The 15,764-nt window shown below is 41.3% G+C and overlaps 1 protein-coding gene across 1 annotated transcript; it reads left to right on the forward strand.

Annotated features, from left to right (window-relative positions):
• Window positions 1–290: 290 nt before the first annotated feature.
• On the forward strand, window positions 291–14,579 carry LOC114795649 (structural maintenance of chromosomes protein 2-like). Its single transcript, XM_028989168.1, has 8 exons — window positions 291–563; window positions 6,252–6,342; window positions 7,469–7,488; window positions 12,936–13,046; window positions 13,149–13,309; window positions 13,516–13,663; window positions 13,783–14,001; window positions 14,574–14,579. Exons 1-8 carry the CDS (start codon window positions 291–293, stop codon window positions 14,577–14,579), a joined length of 1,029 nt encoding a protein of 342 aa, XP_028845001.1.
• The last annotated feature ends 1,185 nt before the right edge of the window (window positions 14,580–15,764 follow it).

Genomic DNA, 15,764 nt, shown 5'->3' on the forward strand with positions numbered 1-15,764 from the left:
AGGTTCTGCTTGGCTGGAACCAGACCTGGTGGCAGTAGATCCTGCTTGGCTGGAACCAGACCTGGAGCCAGCAGGTCCATCTTGGCTGGAACCAGACCTGGAGCCAGCAGGTCCATCTTGGCTGGAACCGGACCTGGAGCCAGCCGATCCATACTGAGCTGGAAGTGGAGGCGGAGCCCGAGTTCATGCCTGAACCGGAGCACGAGCCGGAGCTGAAGCCAAGAACCTGGATCAGACCCAAAAAACGTATCCTACATCTCCTCGACCAGTCTTGGCACTGGCGGGGAACGATGCGGGACCACACTGGGGAGCCAGTCGGAGGGACCAGGGCCGCCATGCGGGACCACGCTGGGGAGCCAGCCGGAGGGACCGGGACCGCCATGCCGGACCACGCCGGGGAGCCAGCCAAGCGAGTGGGGCTGCCTGATCACAGAAGGCACCAGACTGGGGTGTCGTGTGTGGTTGCCGGAGGCTTCGAGACCACCTCCCTGCATGTGGCAGGGAACGACGCAAGAGGCGTCAAAGGGGATGTGTGGAGACAGGGCCCGCACATACCCGGAAGGGTCGGCCCTGATTTATGTTTGCAGGTTAGAGGGTCCAGGGCCACCATGCGGGACCATGCCAGGGAGCCAGCCTGCGGGACCGGGCCCGCCATGCCGGGGAGCCAGCCTGAGGGACCGGGGCCGCCATGCCGGGGAGCCAGCCTGAGGGACCGGGGCCGCCATTCCAGACCACGCCGGGGATCCGCCTCCACTGATTGTACTGTTGGGGCTTCTCCGGATTGGGCATCACCTGTGATACCTCTCCAACGCCATTTATATGCATAATTATCTGTAAATACGTGTATATATTTGTATATCTTTGTGGATTAAATGACAATACTTTTTTGACCTGATCCCTGTTTGTGTATAACTGGCTAATAAACTGTGCACCATGTTAATCAAAAAATCAGAAACAGTCATTCAAAAAAAGAATTATAGCTGGGTGATGAATAGAGAGAAATCAGACTACATGACAAAATATTCTTCTTATTTCAGCAGTTTCACACATTTTCAACTGATATCCTGAATTAAGTTGTCTGTGCATCTTATAGTTCAGAATTTCGAGTGGCTATGTAGACATTACCATATACCGTATACCATATATATATATATATATATATATATATATATATAAAACCATAATCAGTATACCAAATATATTTTGACCATTTTATATTTTATATGATAAAATCGATCTGTTACATCTCAGTTGTAACTCAGTTTAACCAGCCTCTACTCGGCCTCTACAGAGTGGCTCATTTATGTGAATCGTAGGTTCACACACATCACGTCACATCTGGGAGAAGAATTCAATGCCCAGGAATGGACCTGCCAGAATACCAGCAAAATGATTAATTATACAGGATGAACAGATAAATTATTTTGGTATTTCTCTGAATTCTACCCGATAATATCTGATTAGAGAACGTATCACCACACTGAGGCTGGTAAAAAGGATGATAAATTAGAAATAGATGCGTGGTAGACTGATGTACCAGTGTGCATCTGAAAAAGAGGTAATAACTACAGTCATTTACAATAAAGCACAGTTCTGACTAACCTGGCACCAGCCTTTATATCTACATATTTTAGTAACAAGAAATTAAATTCAGGAAATGAATCACTTATCCAAGATGGACCATCCAGGTTCTGGGACATCCATCTGTGACATCATTGACCAGGTTTTAGTACAGAGCTGTGGCCTGGGCGAGGATTTGTGCCAGGAAACATCAGCTCTGTTGCTCTGCATCATTGTTTTCTCCGAGTGAAGCATCGATTGCAATTCCACAGTCGTCAGTTTCTGAATAATGAACAAAAAGATTAACTTCTCAGATCATTTTAAATTTCGATTTGTGGCCACTGGGTGGCAGTATTAGCTCTTATTTTCTCCTCCATGTATAGATGGAGGAGCCCAGGAGTAATTCAGTAATGTGTGTGTGTGGTAGGATATTGGTAGGATATCATGTGTAATATTTAGATTTAAATTATTACAAAGATGGGTAAATATTTGCATCTGTTGTAGTATTAGTATGTATTATATGTACCATATTGGACTTTTGGGTTGGTGTTGGGTTGATTTTCTGTAAATACAATTTCCAGTGTCCAGCAATGTTGTGGGTGCCCCACGCTTTTTTTATTTAACCAGCTGATCTTTGGAATGCTGTCTCTCCATGGAAACCCTGGAGCTCCCAACGAAAGGCACTTGTTGAGCACCCTGCCCCCACGTCTCATCTCTCCTGACCATCTTTTCAGAGCGAAATTGCATTGTGGGATGATATCTGAATGCAGAACTGTATTAGGTCTTAATGGTTTGCAAACTGTATACACCAACGACATTTTCGGACGAAATTGCTGCACACCATTTAATGTGCTTTGATTCTAAAACCGATTCTAGGATTAATTCTGGACTGTAATGTTTTTGGAGGGCCTTACAGATCACTAGTAGTTACCGTCTGTGTATTGCTCTATTGCGCAAATGCTATATTGTGACAGTTGTTGTACTGATTTGCTGTGGTGTGGAATCTAAACATTGGTTCAAGAAAAGAGAGGGATGGTCTGATTCGCTATAATCTCAGACTGACTACTGCTAATCTTCTTCTTAAATGTAAGTTTTATAAAAACCTTTGAATAATGTTTATATATATATACACAAACATCATCATTAACAGTACAGGCCAAAAGTTTGGACAGACCTTCTCATTCAATGTGTTTTCTTTGTTTTCATGAGGTAGATTCTCACTGAAGGCATCAAAACTATGAATGAACACATGTGGAGTTATGTACTTAACAAAAAAAAGGTGAAATAACTGAAAACATGTTTTATATTCTAGTTTCTTTGCTCTGATTACTGCTTTACACACTCTTGGCATTCTCTCGATGAGCTTCAAGAGGTTGTCACCTGAAATGCTTTTCCAACAGTCTTGAAGGAGTTCCCAGAGGTGTTTAGCACTTGTTGGCCCCTTTGCCTTCACTCTGCGGTCCAGCTCACCCCAAACCATCTCGACTGGGTTCAGGTCCGGTGACTGTGGAGGTCAGGTCTCCACTTTTTGTTAAGTACAGAACTCCACATGTGTTCATTCATAGTTGTGATGCCTTCAGTGAGAATCTACCAACGTAAATGGTCATGAAAATAAAGAAAACACATTGAATGAGAAACTGTGTCCAAACGTTTGACCTGTATTGTATATAAATAATGTTCATTTATCATACACACACACATGAAGGACACACGCATATATATGTTATTCATGTGTGTGATAAATGAATATTATTTATATTTATGATCATGTTTGTGTGTATGTATATTTCACCCTCACATTCGCGCACACACAAACGTAAATATAACATGGTACATGGTAGTTGCCTAGAGGGTAAGACACTCGCCTATGAACCAGAAGATCCAGGTTTAAACCCCACTTACTACCATTGTGTGCCCGAGTGTCTCCAAGGGGACTGTCGCTGTGATTGTACGTCGCTGTGGGTAAAGGTGTCTGATAAATGTCGTAAATGTAAAAATGTTATAAAAATAGTCAGGTCTGTCACCCCCCCACCCCGTGTCTACTTGGTACAGTCCAGCCGCGGTCTGGACCAAAGTGGGTGGAGTTTCCTTCAAGTAGCGCGGCGCGCTTGGTCCGCGCACCGTTACTCGCAGGATCCGGATAACTTGAGCTGCTACACCGACACTCCGGGGAGTGTTGGAATGGAGTGTGCAGGTTCGTGTTTGCTTTTAGTCCCTTCTTCTTCTTCTTCTTCTTCTTCTTCGGTCGGTAGGTTGACTGGTTTCGCGGTAGATTCCGGACCTTTAACGCGACCTGTACACTCTGTTCGTGTTTGTGAGTTTCTGCGAGTTTCTGTGATCAATGACCAACAACCAATAATCAGCCCGCGTCAGCAGGATTCGGGTTCGGTGCTTTTCACGACCCGCTACACGTGGAGCTGAGCCGGCCTGGCTTTCCCCCCTCTTTGTGTGTGCGAACATAAATACAGGCTCCATCTGAAGCAGATAATTCCAATTGGGTTGGATTAATCTTTTTTTTTTTAAATAAAGTTTCATATGCATGCCTTCATGTGTTGCCACAACGCTGCAGTTCCATGCTTCATAATTCTATTGCATGGGGCAGTAATTGTACAGTTATTTTTGCTTTTACAATACGATGAGACAGCATGAGATGGTGTAGGTGACAAATAAAATTAGAATTTGATGATAATTTACAGCCACTTTACAGCAGTGTGACAACAACAGCTTTGTTCCGTCCTCTTCAACACGCCAGACTCCATGTGGATGAGAGAGAGAGAGAGACTCCATGTGGATGAGAGAGAGAGAGACTCGCTGCTTCCCTTCATCTGATTAGTTGATTTATGGAGATTAGCCTCCGTTAAGCAGCCGAGGATCGTACCAGCTAGAGCACTGGTGTGAATTAGAGGAAAGGCCCTTTGGATTTCACGCCCTGCTTCTTGAGAATGAAATTGTGGTCCATGGGGATGCTCGTTAGTAAAATGCTTATTGATTTGATGTTGAAATGTCCATTGATTGACTGGCTTTATTTTTAAATGAACATTCCATTATTAACACTAGAATATTAATAAAAATGCAGGTAGTTTACAGTTCTCTGCAGTTCAGTTGTGTCGTAGAAGGCAGACTGGATCATTACATATTGCATAAATAGTTCATTCAGATGCCCTGCGATTGGCCCTTGTTAGTACCCTTGTTGTCTGTGGAGAGTGGAAGTAGAAATATCCGGATCATCTGATATTACACCATCTGGACCATAATCTGCATCAGAAACACTGGAAATAAGGAAACAGGTAGATGTTAGTATAGAAACATCTGCGTGAACTCTCTAAACTGCTCATTTGGACACATCTTGGCACTATTTCTTAAAACCCAAACTACAAAAAAATGAGTTTACATTCTTTTTGGATTTTTATATAATGACGGCATGATATTATATAAACATAATTTAATATTAATATGGTATGTAATTAAATTGATATAATACTAATATAATTAATTAATGTGTAGCATTCTGAAAAGGTAAAAGCAATGTGATCCCCACCCCTGGGTGACATAAGGTGCCTTCTTTTAATGGGACCACGCTCCAGTCTCAGCCAATGTTGCGAAGTGACGGTAGGGAAACCTACTGCACCTAAAAAAAGACGCCACATACGGACGTGGCAGTATAGGTCTGTACATATTTAGTGGCTGTTTAAACTGTTGAAATGGCAGCAGCCCCCAGTTCTCTGGTCTCTTGGGCTCAAGGTTGGTTGGTTGTTTAACACCATGCCAATGTTAAGAAACGGTTTTAGAATTATTTGAGTGTAATTCACTCAAATAATTCTAATTCTAATTCTAATTCTACGTTGTAAGTCGCTCTGGATAAGGGCGTCTGCCAAATGCCGTAAATGTAAATGTAAATGTAATTCCCTTCAAAAACATAAATGTAAACTCTTCTGTGTTCATGCTTGGTTCACTTCTTTAAAGGTCAAAGGTGACTCTGTTACAGTCCATGTTGGCATGTTATTGTGTTCTTTTTACTTGTATAATATCTGTAAACTCAAATTGCATGGCTTGTGTAATGAGCTGAGACTTGTAATTTCCTGGCCATAACCCTGTGGTGCATTCTGGGTGATGCAGAACTTTGTGAACTAATGCATAAATGTATTAGGATATTAGCATTATTACAACATTGTTGTTCTGTATTCGGTTACATCTCAGAGTGGCGTTCTGTTGCACTCTGACTACAGTAACGTTGTACAGTAAATAAACATAGTTTTTCTTTTGCAGGTACTCGTTTTTTTGTATTATGTCTTCTATAGGCCAGAAGCATGCAGCATTTAAACATTCATCTCCAAGAAGAGTGAGATTAGAAAATAAAACAGAAGATAACAGATTAAAGCACAGCAGACACCCCCCCAAGAACAGGATGTCTGTCTCAGCCAAGCTGGGGAGGAGCATCTGCGTTCTGCTCCCCACCAAGGAGCAGCTGGACATCACTGTGGGGGTAAAATAACTTTGCCTAATGTTTTTTCTGCTAATCAGATTTATATTTGCAGCCCTATTCATCAGGAAGTTTTGTCTTGTGTTGTACTCAGATTCCACTGTACATCCAGACATGTGATCCTTGTCTGAGATTTCTAACATGCTTGTAGGATGACTGACTGTCTCCAGTCTGGTACAGACGCTCTCGTTTTCACCGTTCTCCCCTCCAGGTGAAGGCTACAGGACAGGATGTTCTTACTCAGATATCACATCTCCTCAGCATCAAAGAGCTGCCCTTTTTTGGCCTGACAGTTGTGAAAAGTAAGTGACACCTGTAAACCCCGTTCACCTCGGTTCTTCTCCTGGGCTCCCCCTACAGTTGAAAGGGTTCTTTTACAAAATATAAATCACGCTCCTGAATATCTGTACTTGTGCATTTGTTGGCAAGCCAATGGAACTTAAGACTGATATTACATGGCAACTGGAATCATTGTCACTGAGGGCGTTTACCCCAGAGAGTCGAGTTGCTCTGGCCTAGGAGCTAGAGCCCTAATAAGATCATTTCATTTTAATCATCCACCCACAACATTTCACGAATGTCACTCACTCGCCTAGATTCTATAACTGCATAATCCAGATCACACACACACACACACACACACACACACACACACACTATCCACTCACTCACCCATACCTACAGACAAATTATAGTTGCCAGTGTGCATGTCTGTGGACAGAGGGAGGAAATTGGAGTATCCAGAGGAACAAGACACTTAACCCTGAGTGTCTCTGGGGGGGACTGTCACTGTAACTACTGATTGTAAGTCACTCTGGAAAAGACGTTAAATGTAAACGTAAAACCAACACTGGGGAAGCATGCAAAATGGCATGAATAAATTTTCAAATACATATCAGCCTGTATATCAAAAACAATTATTTCTTATAAAGCCCATAATCACATACAGTATGTCCCAGTGGGCTTTGACAGACCCTACAGTTGACACCCCCCAGACTTGGCACACAAGGAAAAACTCTAGGAGAGAAAAAGAAAGGAAGAAACCTTGGGAAGGAGTGATACAGAGAGGGACCCCCTTCCAAGGTAGAGTGAGCCTGCAATTGGTGTCAGTGCAGGGTTGGTAATGAATTGTCCAAGAAAATAAAAAGTCCTAAAGTTGTAGTGGTGGAAAAGTCCAAAGTGCAGAATGTAGTATCTGTCCATGTTTGGAGGTACTGGACAGTGCAGAGTAGGTTTTAGTCAAGTGTAATGGTGTATATTGCATGTCCATTATAATGTTTCTGGTCTATTTGAAAATCCCTGACACTTTAGCTGTTACGGTGGTGGTGGCGGTGGTGGTGAGCCTCTGGTATATTTGGGTCACCTCAGCAGTTTATTGCCAGGGACTAGGATCCTCTCTGGTGGTCTCACTGGACTCCGGTCTCTCAGACGGTGGCATTGAACAACTGGTACAGAAGTATGTGGCTATAGTGGTACATATGTGCAGCCTAACTAATTTAACACTGTCTGTGCTTGACTAAATGACTGTGTAATTAAGTGGACTTACAAATTGACACTGTGTCTGGGACTTTAACAAAAGTCCAGAGTAAACAGTTATGTTTTCAGTTTAGACTTAAACACTGACCGGCAAGCCATTCCACAACTGTGTAGCTGAATAGGAGAAGGATCTGCTCCCAGTGACCTTCTGTACTTTGGGGAACAAGGTAGTGACCCCACACCCTTAGAATGCAGGAGCGTGGTGGATCGTAAATAACTAAAAGTTCATTTATGTATTGAAAGGCAAGACCATTAAGAGCTAATAGGTCAAAAGTAGGATTTTGTTGTTAATCCTAAATTTGATTGGTAGCCAGTGCAGTGAGGGGTGATGTGGTCGAACTTTCTGGTTCTAGTTAGAACATGCAGCGGCATTTTGAACTAGCTGGAGTTTACTCATGCTAGAACATCTAGACAGCAATGTATTGCTGTAATCTAACCTTGATGAAATAAAGGCGTGGACCAAATTTTCTGCATTGTGCACTGAGATCATATTTCTTATATTTGCTATATTTCTAAGGTGAAAGACTGCTATCTTGGTGATATTATCTACATGCAAATCAAATGAGAGACCTGTGTCAATGAGGACCTAGATCCTTTACTTCTGTACTTGTTGAGATAGCAAGGATATCCAGTGTCATGATGTAGTTATATGAAAGTACTATGATGTAGTAGCTTATGTCTGGCAGCGTGAGGCCCAAGTACAAGAACTTCTGTCTTATCAGTTTGCATTAAAAGACTAAAGACATGTTTTTATTCACTAGCCTTTTTTGGACCATTTATTTTTTTAATCTGTTGTCATGTATAGCTACACTGCAACAAAAGCTTTTCTTACCTAGTAATTTTGTCTCGTTTCCAGTCCAAAAATCTAAAAAAATCTTAAATCAAGATTACTAGACAAGAAAAATGGCATGAGAAAATTAAGTGAAGGTTAAAACTTCTGTTTGAGATTATATCTCATTAAGATTGGTTTTCTTACCCCATTGGCAGATAATTTTGCTTGTTTTAAGCAAACAATCACTTTTTTTTTTAGATGTTTTTTCAGAAAACAAGACCATTTCTTATGCTATTTCATGTGTCTAGTAAATGTATCTTGATTTAAGATTTTTTAGATATATGGACTGAAAACAGGACAAAACTACTAAGTTAGAAAATCATTTTTTGCAGTGTATATTCTGTGCTTTGTCACATATATGTTATTATTGACAAATATATTTGTGTGTGTTGTACTGTTGTAATTTTAAAGTTATTTTATAACACTTGGTCATCTTAAGATGTGTTTAAATGTGGTGTATAAATGAACCTTGCACTTACTACATTGATGGTAATAATTTAATGAATAAGCTTCAAGTGAGCTTGAGAGAGAGAGAGAGAGAAAGTGTGTGTGTGTCTGTGTGTGAGTGTGTGCGTCTGCAAGTGTGTGCACCTGCAGTGTAGTGTAGAGAACAAGTCCTAACATTTGCACAAATCCTGTTAAATTTTCTTATTTGTATTGTTCTTTATTTTTTTTTTTATAAATTATTTATCGTTCTGGCAGCTCAGGTGACACTTTCTTTAAAAAAAAAGTCTATATTTGGCAGATGTAAAGCATACATGTGTATGTTTTTTTTGTGTTAGTCCATTTTTATTTTTTGAGCCTGTCAGAATGAACAAAAGTGTCAAAAGTACGGTTTACTATTGCGCAGAGGAAGATGTTTTCAGCTCCCTGTGACCAGCCGTAAAAGCTAGAGACATGGGAGTCGAGGCGACATATTGGATGTGTTGCTACCCCCAACAGTGGTTGAGGAAATCTGGAAAACAAGGAAAAAAGCAAAAAAGCCACACTAAGACCTTGCCACACTAAGACCTTGAAATGCACAAAAAAAACGGAGAGGTTTCCGCACAAAATGACATATTGGTTGCTTCATTGGGGACTACAGGACGGCCACAAATTGTGACCAAAACATTAAAAGTTTGAAAACATTAAAGCATTAAAAATTGGTTTCTTAGAATTTGCGATGACACGTTTCAGCGCACACGATCACTTTATTAGGGACGCCCAGTCTTTCGGCCACTTTATTAGGGACGCCCTGTCTTTCGGCCACTTTATTAGGGACGCCCTGTCCTTCGGCTACTAACATGCAAGCCTTGAGCTAACATGCTAATTTTTTAGACATTGTCCAAACGTCACCAAATTTAATATTATGCCTCTTGGCCACACCCTGTTAGCGTTTTTGATGTTAACATGCTAGCATTAGCATGCTAACATGCTAATTTTTAAACATGGTCCAAATGTCACCAAATTTAATGTGATGCATCTTGGCCATGCCCTTTTAGCATTTTTTATGTTAGCATGCTAGCATTACCATGCTAACATGCTATCTTTTAAACATGTTCTAAATGTCAACAAATTTCACATCACTGCCTGCTCTATCGGATATTTTAATAACACTTGATTTCACAGCTGAGACCAGCTCAGGAGGTTATGCCCGAGCTCCTACGAAAAATGCCCAGACAGGCCCATCAAAATTTCTCTTGGAATTTTGGTTTATAGTATTTTATTATTATTATAACAGCTCTAGGAGCAACATGTTTGTGCACTTTCTAAAGATTTTGGTTCTGTTTTTGAATAAAGGGTTGGAAATTAATGCTTTTCTTTTTTTTTGTTTTTTATCCGATTCTACGATTAATCAAAAAATAATCGACAGATAAAAAATTGTTAGTTGCAGCCCTATTTCAAAGCTTTTATTGACAATTGCGTCAATTTTAATAGTCACTGGTGGCCTAGCGGCTAAGGAAGTGGACCCGTAATGTCATGGTGCCACTGAGGTGCCACTGAGCAAAGCACCGTCCCCACACACTGCTCCCCGGGCGCCTGGCATGGCTGCCCACTGCTCACCAAGGGTGATGGTTAAAACACATTTTTGTATCACAATAACAATTACTTTACTTTCACTTCATATCTTGCCATAATTCCTCAGATATTTGTAGTTTGTTTTTAATATAAAGTGAGGACGCTACACTGTTAGTCAAGAAAGCAACGTTAAATTAGAATTAGAGGTGGGCATAGATTAATTTTCTTAATCTTAATCTCACTGTAATCTTGGAATTAATCTAGAGTAATCTAAATTAATCTAGATTAATCTAGATTAAAATGGCTCATTTGGATTCTGCCGAGGGCATTCAGAATATGTGTGCTACCCAAACAATGACTAAAAGTCAGTCTTTGAGAACAGGTTTCTCAAGCCAGGTGGTGCATTAGACCAGGGGCTCATCTCCTGTTTCCAAAATGCATCACAAACTGCTTGAGAAAGCTGTTCTACTATAATAATTGGTGATGAAAATAAATTATGTTCAATAAGATGTACTTGTGTTTACCAACTGTTTATTCAGTTAAATAGCTGCATCCATGTTACCACGTCACGTTTGATGTGGTAATTTCACAGTTCGAAGACTCGTTCTCGCCCCCTACAGTGCAATTCTGCTAGGTATACATCCGCGCTAAAATATCAAGGTGAAAAGCAAGGTCACGTCAGAACATCGCGTCAGAACATCGCGTCACACATCGCGTCTTTCTGCACCTCTCACTCTCACAACTCACGGCATGTGTCCAAGAGAACTGAACATTAACATAAAGCATTCACAATTTACAATACTGCATTCCTGTACAAAAAGCAAGGTCACGTCAGAACATCGCGTCAGAACATCACGTCTTTCTGCACCTCTCTCTACAATATACAGTATTAAAAGAACATAAAAAAATATTCACAAAATAACACACATGCAAAATATTCCTAATATGTACATAAATTAAAATGAAAGAAATAACTTTTTGCACACAAACCCCACGCATTTTTTAGAAAATAAGAAAATAAAAGACACAAGAAAGAAGAAATATACCTATAAATCTAGTGTAACCATTTAACTCCGGCACAATAGCTTGCGTAGTATAGACCCATCTCCCAACCCAACTTTGTGAATAGATTAACGGCGATATTTTTTTTATCGCCCAATAAGAGTCTCACGTTAACGCAGCACGTTAACGCAGATAACGGCCCACCACTAGTTAAAATACAACAGCAGTGAGAGGCATAAGAAAGAAGGGTTCTAAGATGTATTGATTTAGAGAATTCCATAGGTTCCTTTTCTTTTATTTTCTGATTAAAATACGATCTAATTTGTAGGTGAAGAAGTCCTTCTGTTTGTTTGAAAGTCCATTATGTAGAATATGTAGAAACCCCACTTTGAATGCATTGTACCATCACTAGCTGATTTTACACCAGCACACAAGTGCCCTCAGCTGGGCTGCTATGCAGTAGTTCTTTTTTTTTTTTTTTTTCTTGCCACAGATATCTTGAAGATTATCCCACTCATTAAGTTGTTTCAGGATTCTCTAAAAACAGATAGTCAACATGTTAATTTTTATTGAGGTTATTCTAGATTCTAATCTTCTATCTCGCAATGTCCGTTTTTGAGGTGAATTAACACATCATCTATGAAGGGTGACTGTTTATGTTCACTCTTCCCAAGCATTATATATTTTTTATGTTTTTATTTTACCTAATTATGTTAATTAGTGATTTAATGAAGAGGGTGAACAGTGAAGGTGAAAGTGGACACCATTGTCTCATCCCTCTCTCAAGACTAACATTTTTGATATGTTTCCATTTATTTTAATCCTAGCATAGGGACTACTGTATAAGAATTTAATAATGCCTATGAAGTCATTGTGAACCAAATTTCCCCAGAACCTTGTATAAATAACACCAACTCACTGAGTCAAAAGCTTTTTCAGCATCTAAGCTCAGTACAATTACTTCTGTGTTATTTCTGCATCGGTGTTTCATGATATGCAGAGTACGTTGTATTTTATCTTGTTTGCCTTTCTCTAATCGATTGGTTATGAGAAATGATAGTTTAGTACAGATTCAAGCCTCTTTGCTATTCTAGAAGCAATTTATAATCAACATTCAATACTGATATTGGTCTATATGAAGTACGCTCTCACTTATCCTTCCCGCCCTTGGGAATAACTGTAATGATCGCTTCTGGCATTTGGCCCTAAACCTTATCCAGTGAAATATCTTCACTAAAACAGGTACCAGTTGTCCTTTAAATATCTTATACTGCTCAGAGAAGCATTCAGCACCAGGGGGTTTATTTCCATTATGTCTAGAAATCTCTGCCTTTAATCAGATTGTTTTGTATTTCAGAATCAGAAGGAAGATCAATAGAATTCAGAAGGGAATCTATTTCATTATTCTTTTGATCTGGGGTTTATTTTTCTATAGTAACCCTCAAATATTATTGGGATTTCTGTCAATTTATGGTATTTTGGTTACATGTTTTCTCATTTTAAACTTTTTTTTGTGCCTGTTTTTAGTACAATGACCTGAAGAAGAAGAAGAGGATTGTGGAAAATGACAAGGCCAAGATCTTGGAGACAATTGAGGATCAGAAGAAGAATGAGGCTCTCAACGTGGCATGGCAAAAGGTGTGTGCCCCAGCCTGGTGTGTGTGTGTGTGTGTGTGTGTGTGTGTGTGTGTTCACATGCGCCTATGTAAAGGAATCGCTAATGCATGCGTGTGTGTTCAGGTGAACAAAGATTTCAGCTCCATCTTCTCCACTCTGCTGCCTGGGGCTGATGCTCGACTTGCTCCGCCTGAAGGCTTTGGAGTTCTGGATGGGCTGGAATTCAAGGTTGCCCTGGGCAGCACCTGGAAAGAGAACCTGACAGAACTCAGTGGGGGACAGAGGTTAGTTAAAGTGTTGAAATGCTTCTCACCTTCACTGTGATGTAGTTAAAGTTTGTTTTAATCAAGTGAGCAATGACGTTGCTTTGGATTGGTATTTTCTATGAATGCTGTTGCCCACAGTCATTTTACACAATTTATGATATTGATTGTGGGAGTAGAGTGGTATGTGACGTGCCTGTTGCCATGCGGTTGCTCTTCTGCTGCAGGTCTCTGGTGGCCCTGTCGCTGATCCTGGCCATGCTGCTGTTTAAACCAGCACCCATCTACATCCTGGATGAGGTGGACGCAGCTCTGGACCTGTCACACACACAGAACATCGGACAGATGTTGCGGACACATTTCAAACACTCACAGGTACTCTCATACACACACATGCACATTTTAATGTAACACTGATACAGTCTCCCAGTCTTGCTGCATGCAACTTTCATGCTCTGTTTGTCTTTGCTAATTATTTCCTTATTATTTAACAGTTTGTGGTGGTCTCCCTTAAAGACGGAATGTTCACCACGTCTACAGTGACATGGACTGCTCAGCTGCAGGATGGCAAAGGGCAAGCTCAGAAATCCCAGGAAAAAGAGAAGGTCAAAGACAAGAAGCAGAGGCAGATTTTGAAGAAAAAAAAAACTGCTCTTATGTTTGTATGTCCTTATACTGTCTTTCTGCACTATTTCCTATTTACTCCCCAATTTGTTATTTCTCTCCTAAATCAAATAACATTTTACATATACATAATTAATGCAGTTGTGCCATTAGTTTTCTTGCTGTTTTAAGTGAGACATGAATAAAGCTGAGTTTTAAAATGATTTTTCTATGTTTTTATTTTCTGAGTTCTGAGTTCTTCCAGCTGAATAATACATTATTCCAGGGGAGCTAAAATGTATTTTCATTAATCAACCATGTCATTAGTGTAATTCCCACTGGTGCCAAAGACCGATCCACAGCTACAATGCCCCTTACACAATAAACTGATAAGTTGTGCGTTCTAACACCTTTCTGTAAGAACCAGCAAATTCTCTCATCCTTTTCAGTTGTAATTCTCCTCTACTGGATCAGACAACATGGGACTGTGTCAGTGACCCTAGCTGTACATGACTCTGTCTCCTGGTTCTCACTGGGTTCGATGTGGTGCTGGTCTGTGGATTGAAGGAATTGTAAGGTAATATGTGATATGGACTGTGAAGGTTCTGTGGTGCAGAGGGTGATACAGGTTTAATAATCCCCCATTACTCCTCTTGTCTGTTTCTTCCCTGCTTTTCTCCAGCCTTGAGCTGAGCTTTGGTCTCTAGTCCCACTGATGGACACTTGAAAATATCCTGTTGTTCAGTGTGTACACTCAACTCGTTTTGGGAGAAGATGTTGTTCACATGGCCTTCTCATATGTCCGAATGCTGTTCATAGACTTCAGTTCAGCATTTAACACTATAATCCCACAACAGCTCACACAAAAACTGATCCAGCTGGGGCTCAACACCTCACTGTGTAACTGGCTGTTGGACTTCCTCACAGGAAGACCACAAGCAGTACAAGTTGGCAGTAACACATCCAGCACCATCATTCTAAACACGGGGGCTCCTCAGGGATGTGTGCTGAGCCCCCTTCTCTTCACTCTGCTGACCCATGACTGCACTCTGTCACACTGCTCCAACCTCTTCATCAAGTTTGCAGATGACACGACTGTGGTGGGACTCATTAATAACAGGGATGAGTCTAACTACAGAAGCGAGGTGAGCCGCCTGGCCACATGGTGCGGAGACAACAAATCTCTCTCTGAATGTGGAGAAGACGAAAGAGATTGTTGTTGACTTCAGGAGAGGAAATACTCAGCCTGCTCCTCTGACCATCAACGGTGCATCTGTGGAGAGAGTGAGCAGCACCAAGTTCCTGGGTGTGCACATCACTGAGGATCTCTCCTGGACAAATAACACCACTGCACTGGCCAAGAAAGCACAGCAACGTCTCTACTTCCTCCGCAAACTAAGAAGAGCAAGAGCACCAGCCCCCATCATGCACACATTCTACCGAGGAACCATCGAGAGCATCCTGTCTAGCTGCATCACTGTGTGGTTTGGAGCCTGCAATGCGTCCTGCCATAAAACTCTCCAACGCATAGTCAGAGCAGCTGAGAGAATCATCGGTGTCCCTCTCCCCTCCCTCCAAGACATCTACAGCACACGCCTCACCAAGAAAGCCCTCGACATAGCAGCCGATCCCACCCATCCAATGCAAACCTTCTTCAGCCTGCTGCCATCAGGGAGGAGACTGCGGAGTCTCCAGGCCAGGACCAGCTGACTAAAAGACAGCTTCACCCATCAGGCTGTCAGGAAGCTCAACTCTCTCCCTGCTCTGCCCCCACTCCCCCCACTCCCCTCTTCTGCTCCACAAACTTTCTGAATTCTAACACACACACACACACACACACACACAAACTGACCATGCGCCAGTCTCTCTGTGC

This window comes from Denticeps clupeoides, chromosome 8 (genome assembly GCF_900700375.1).
Source record: "Denticeps clupeoides chromosome 8, fDenClu1.1, whole genome shotgun sequence".
Taxonomy (NCBI): Eukaryota; Metazoa; Chordata; class Actinopteri; order Clupeiformes; family Denticipitidae; genus Denticeps; species Denticeps clupeoides.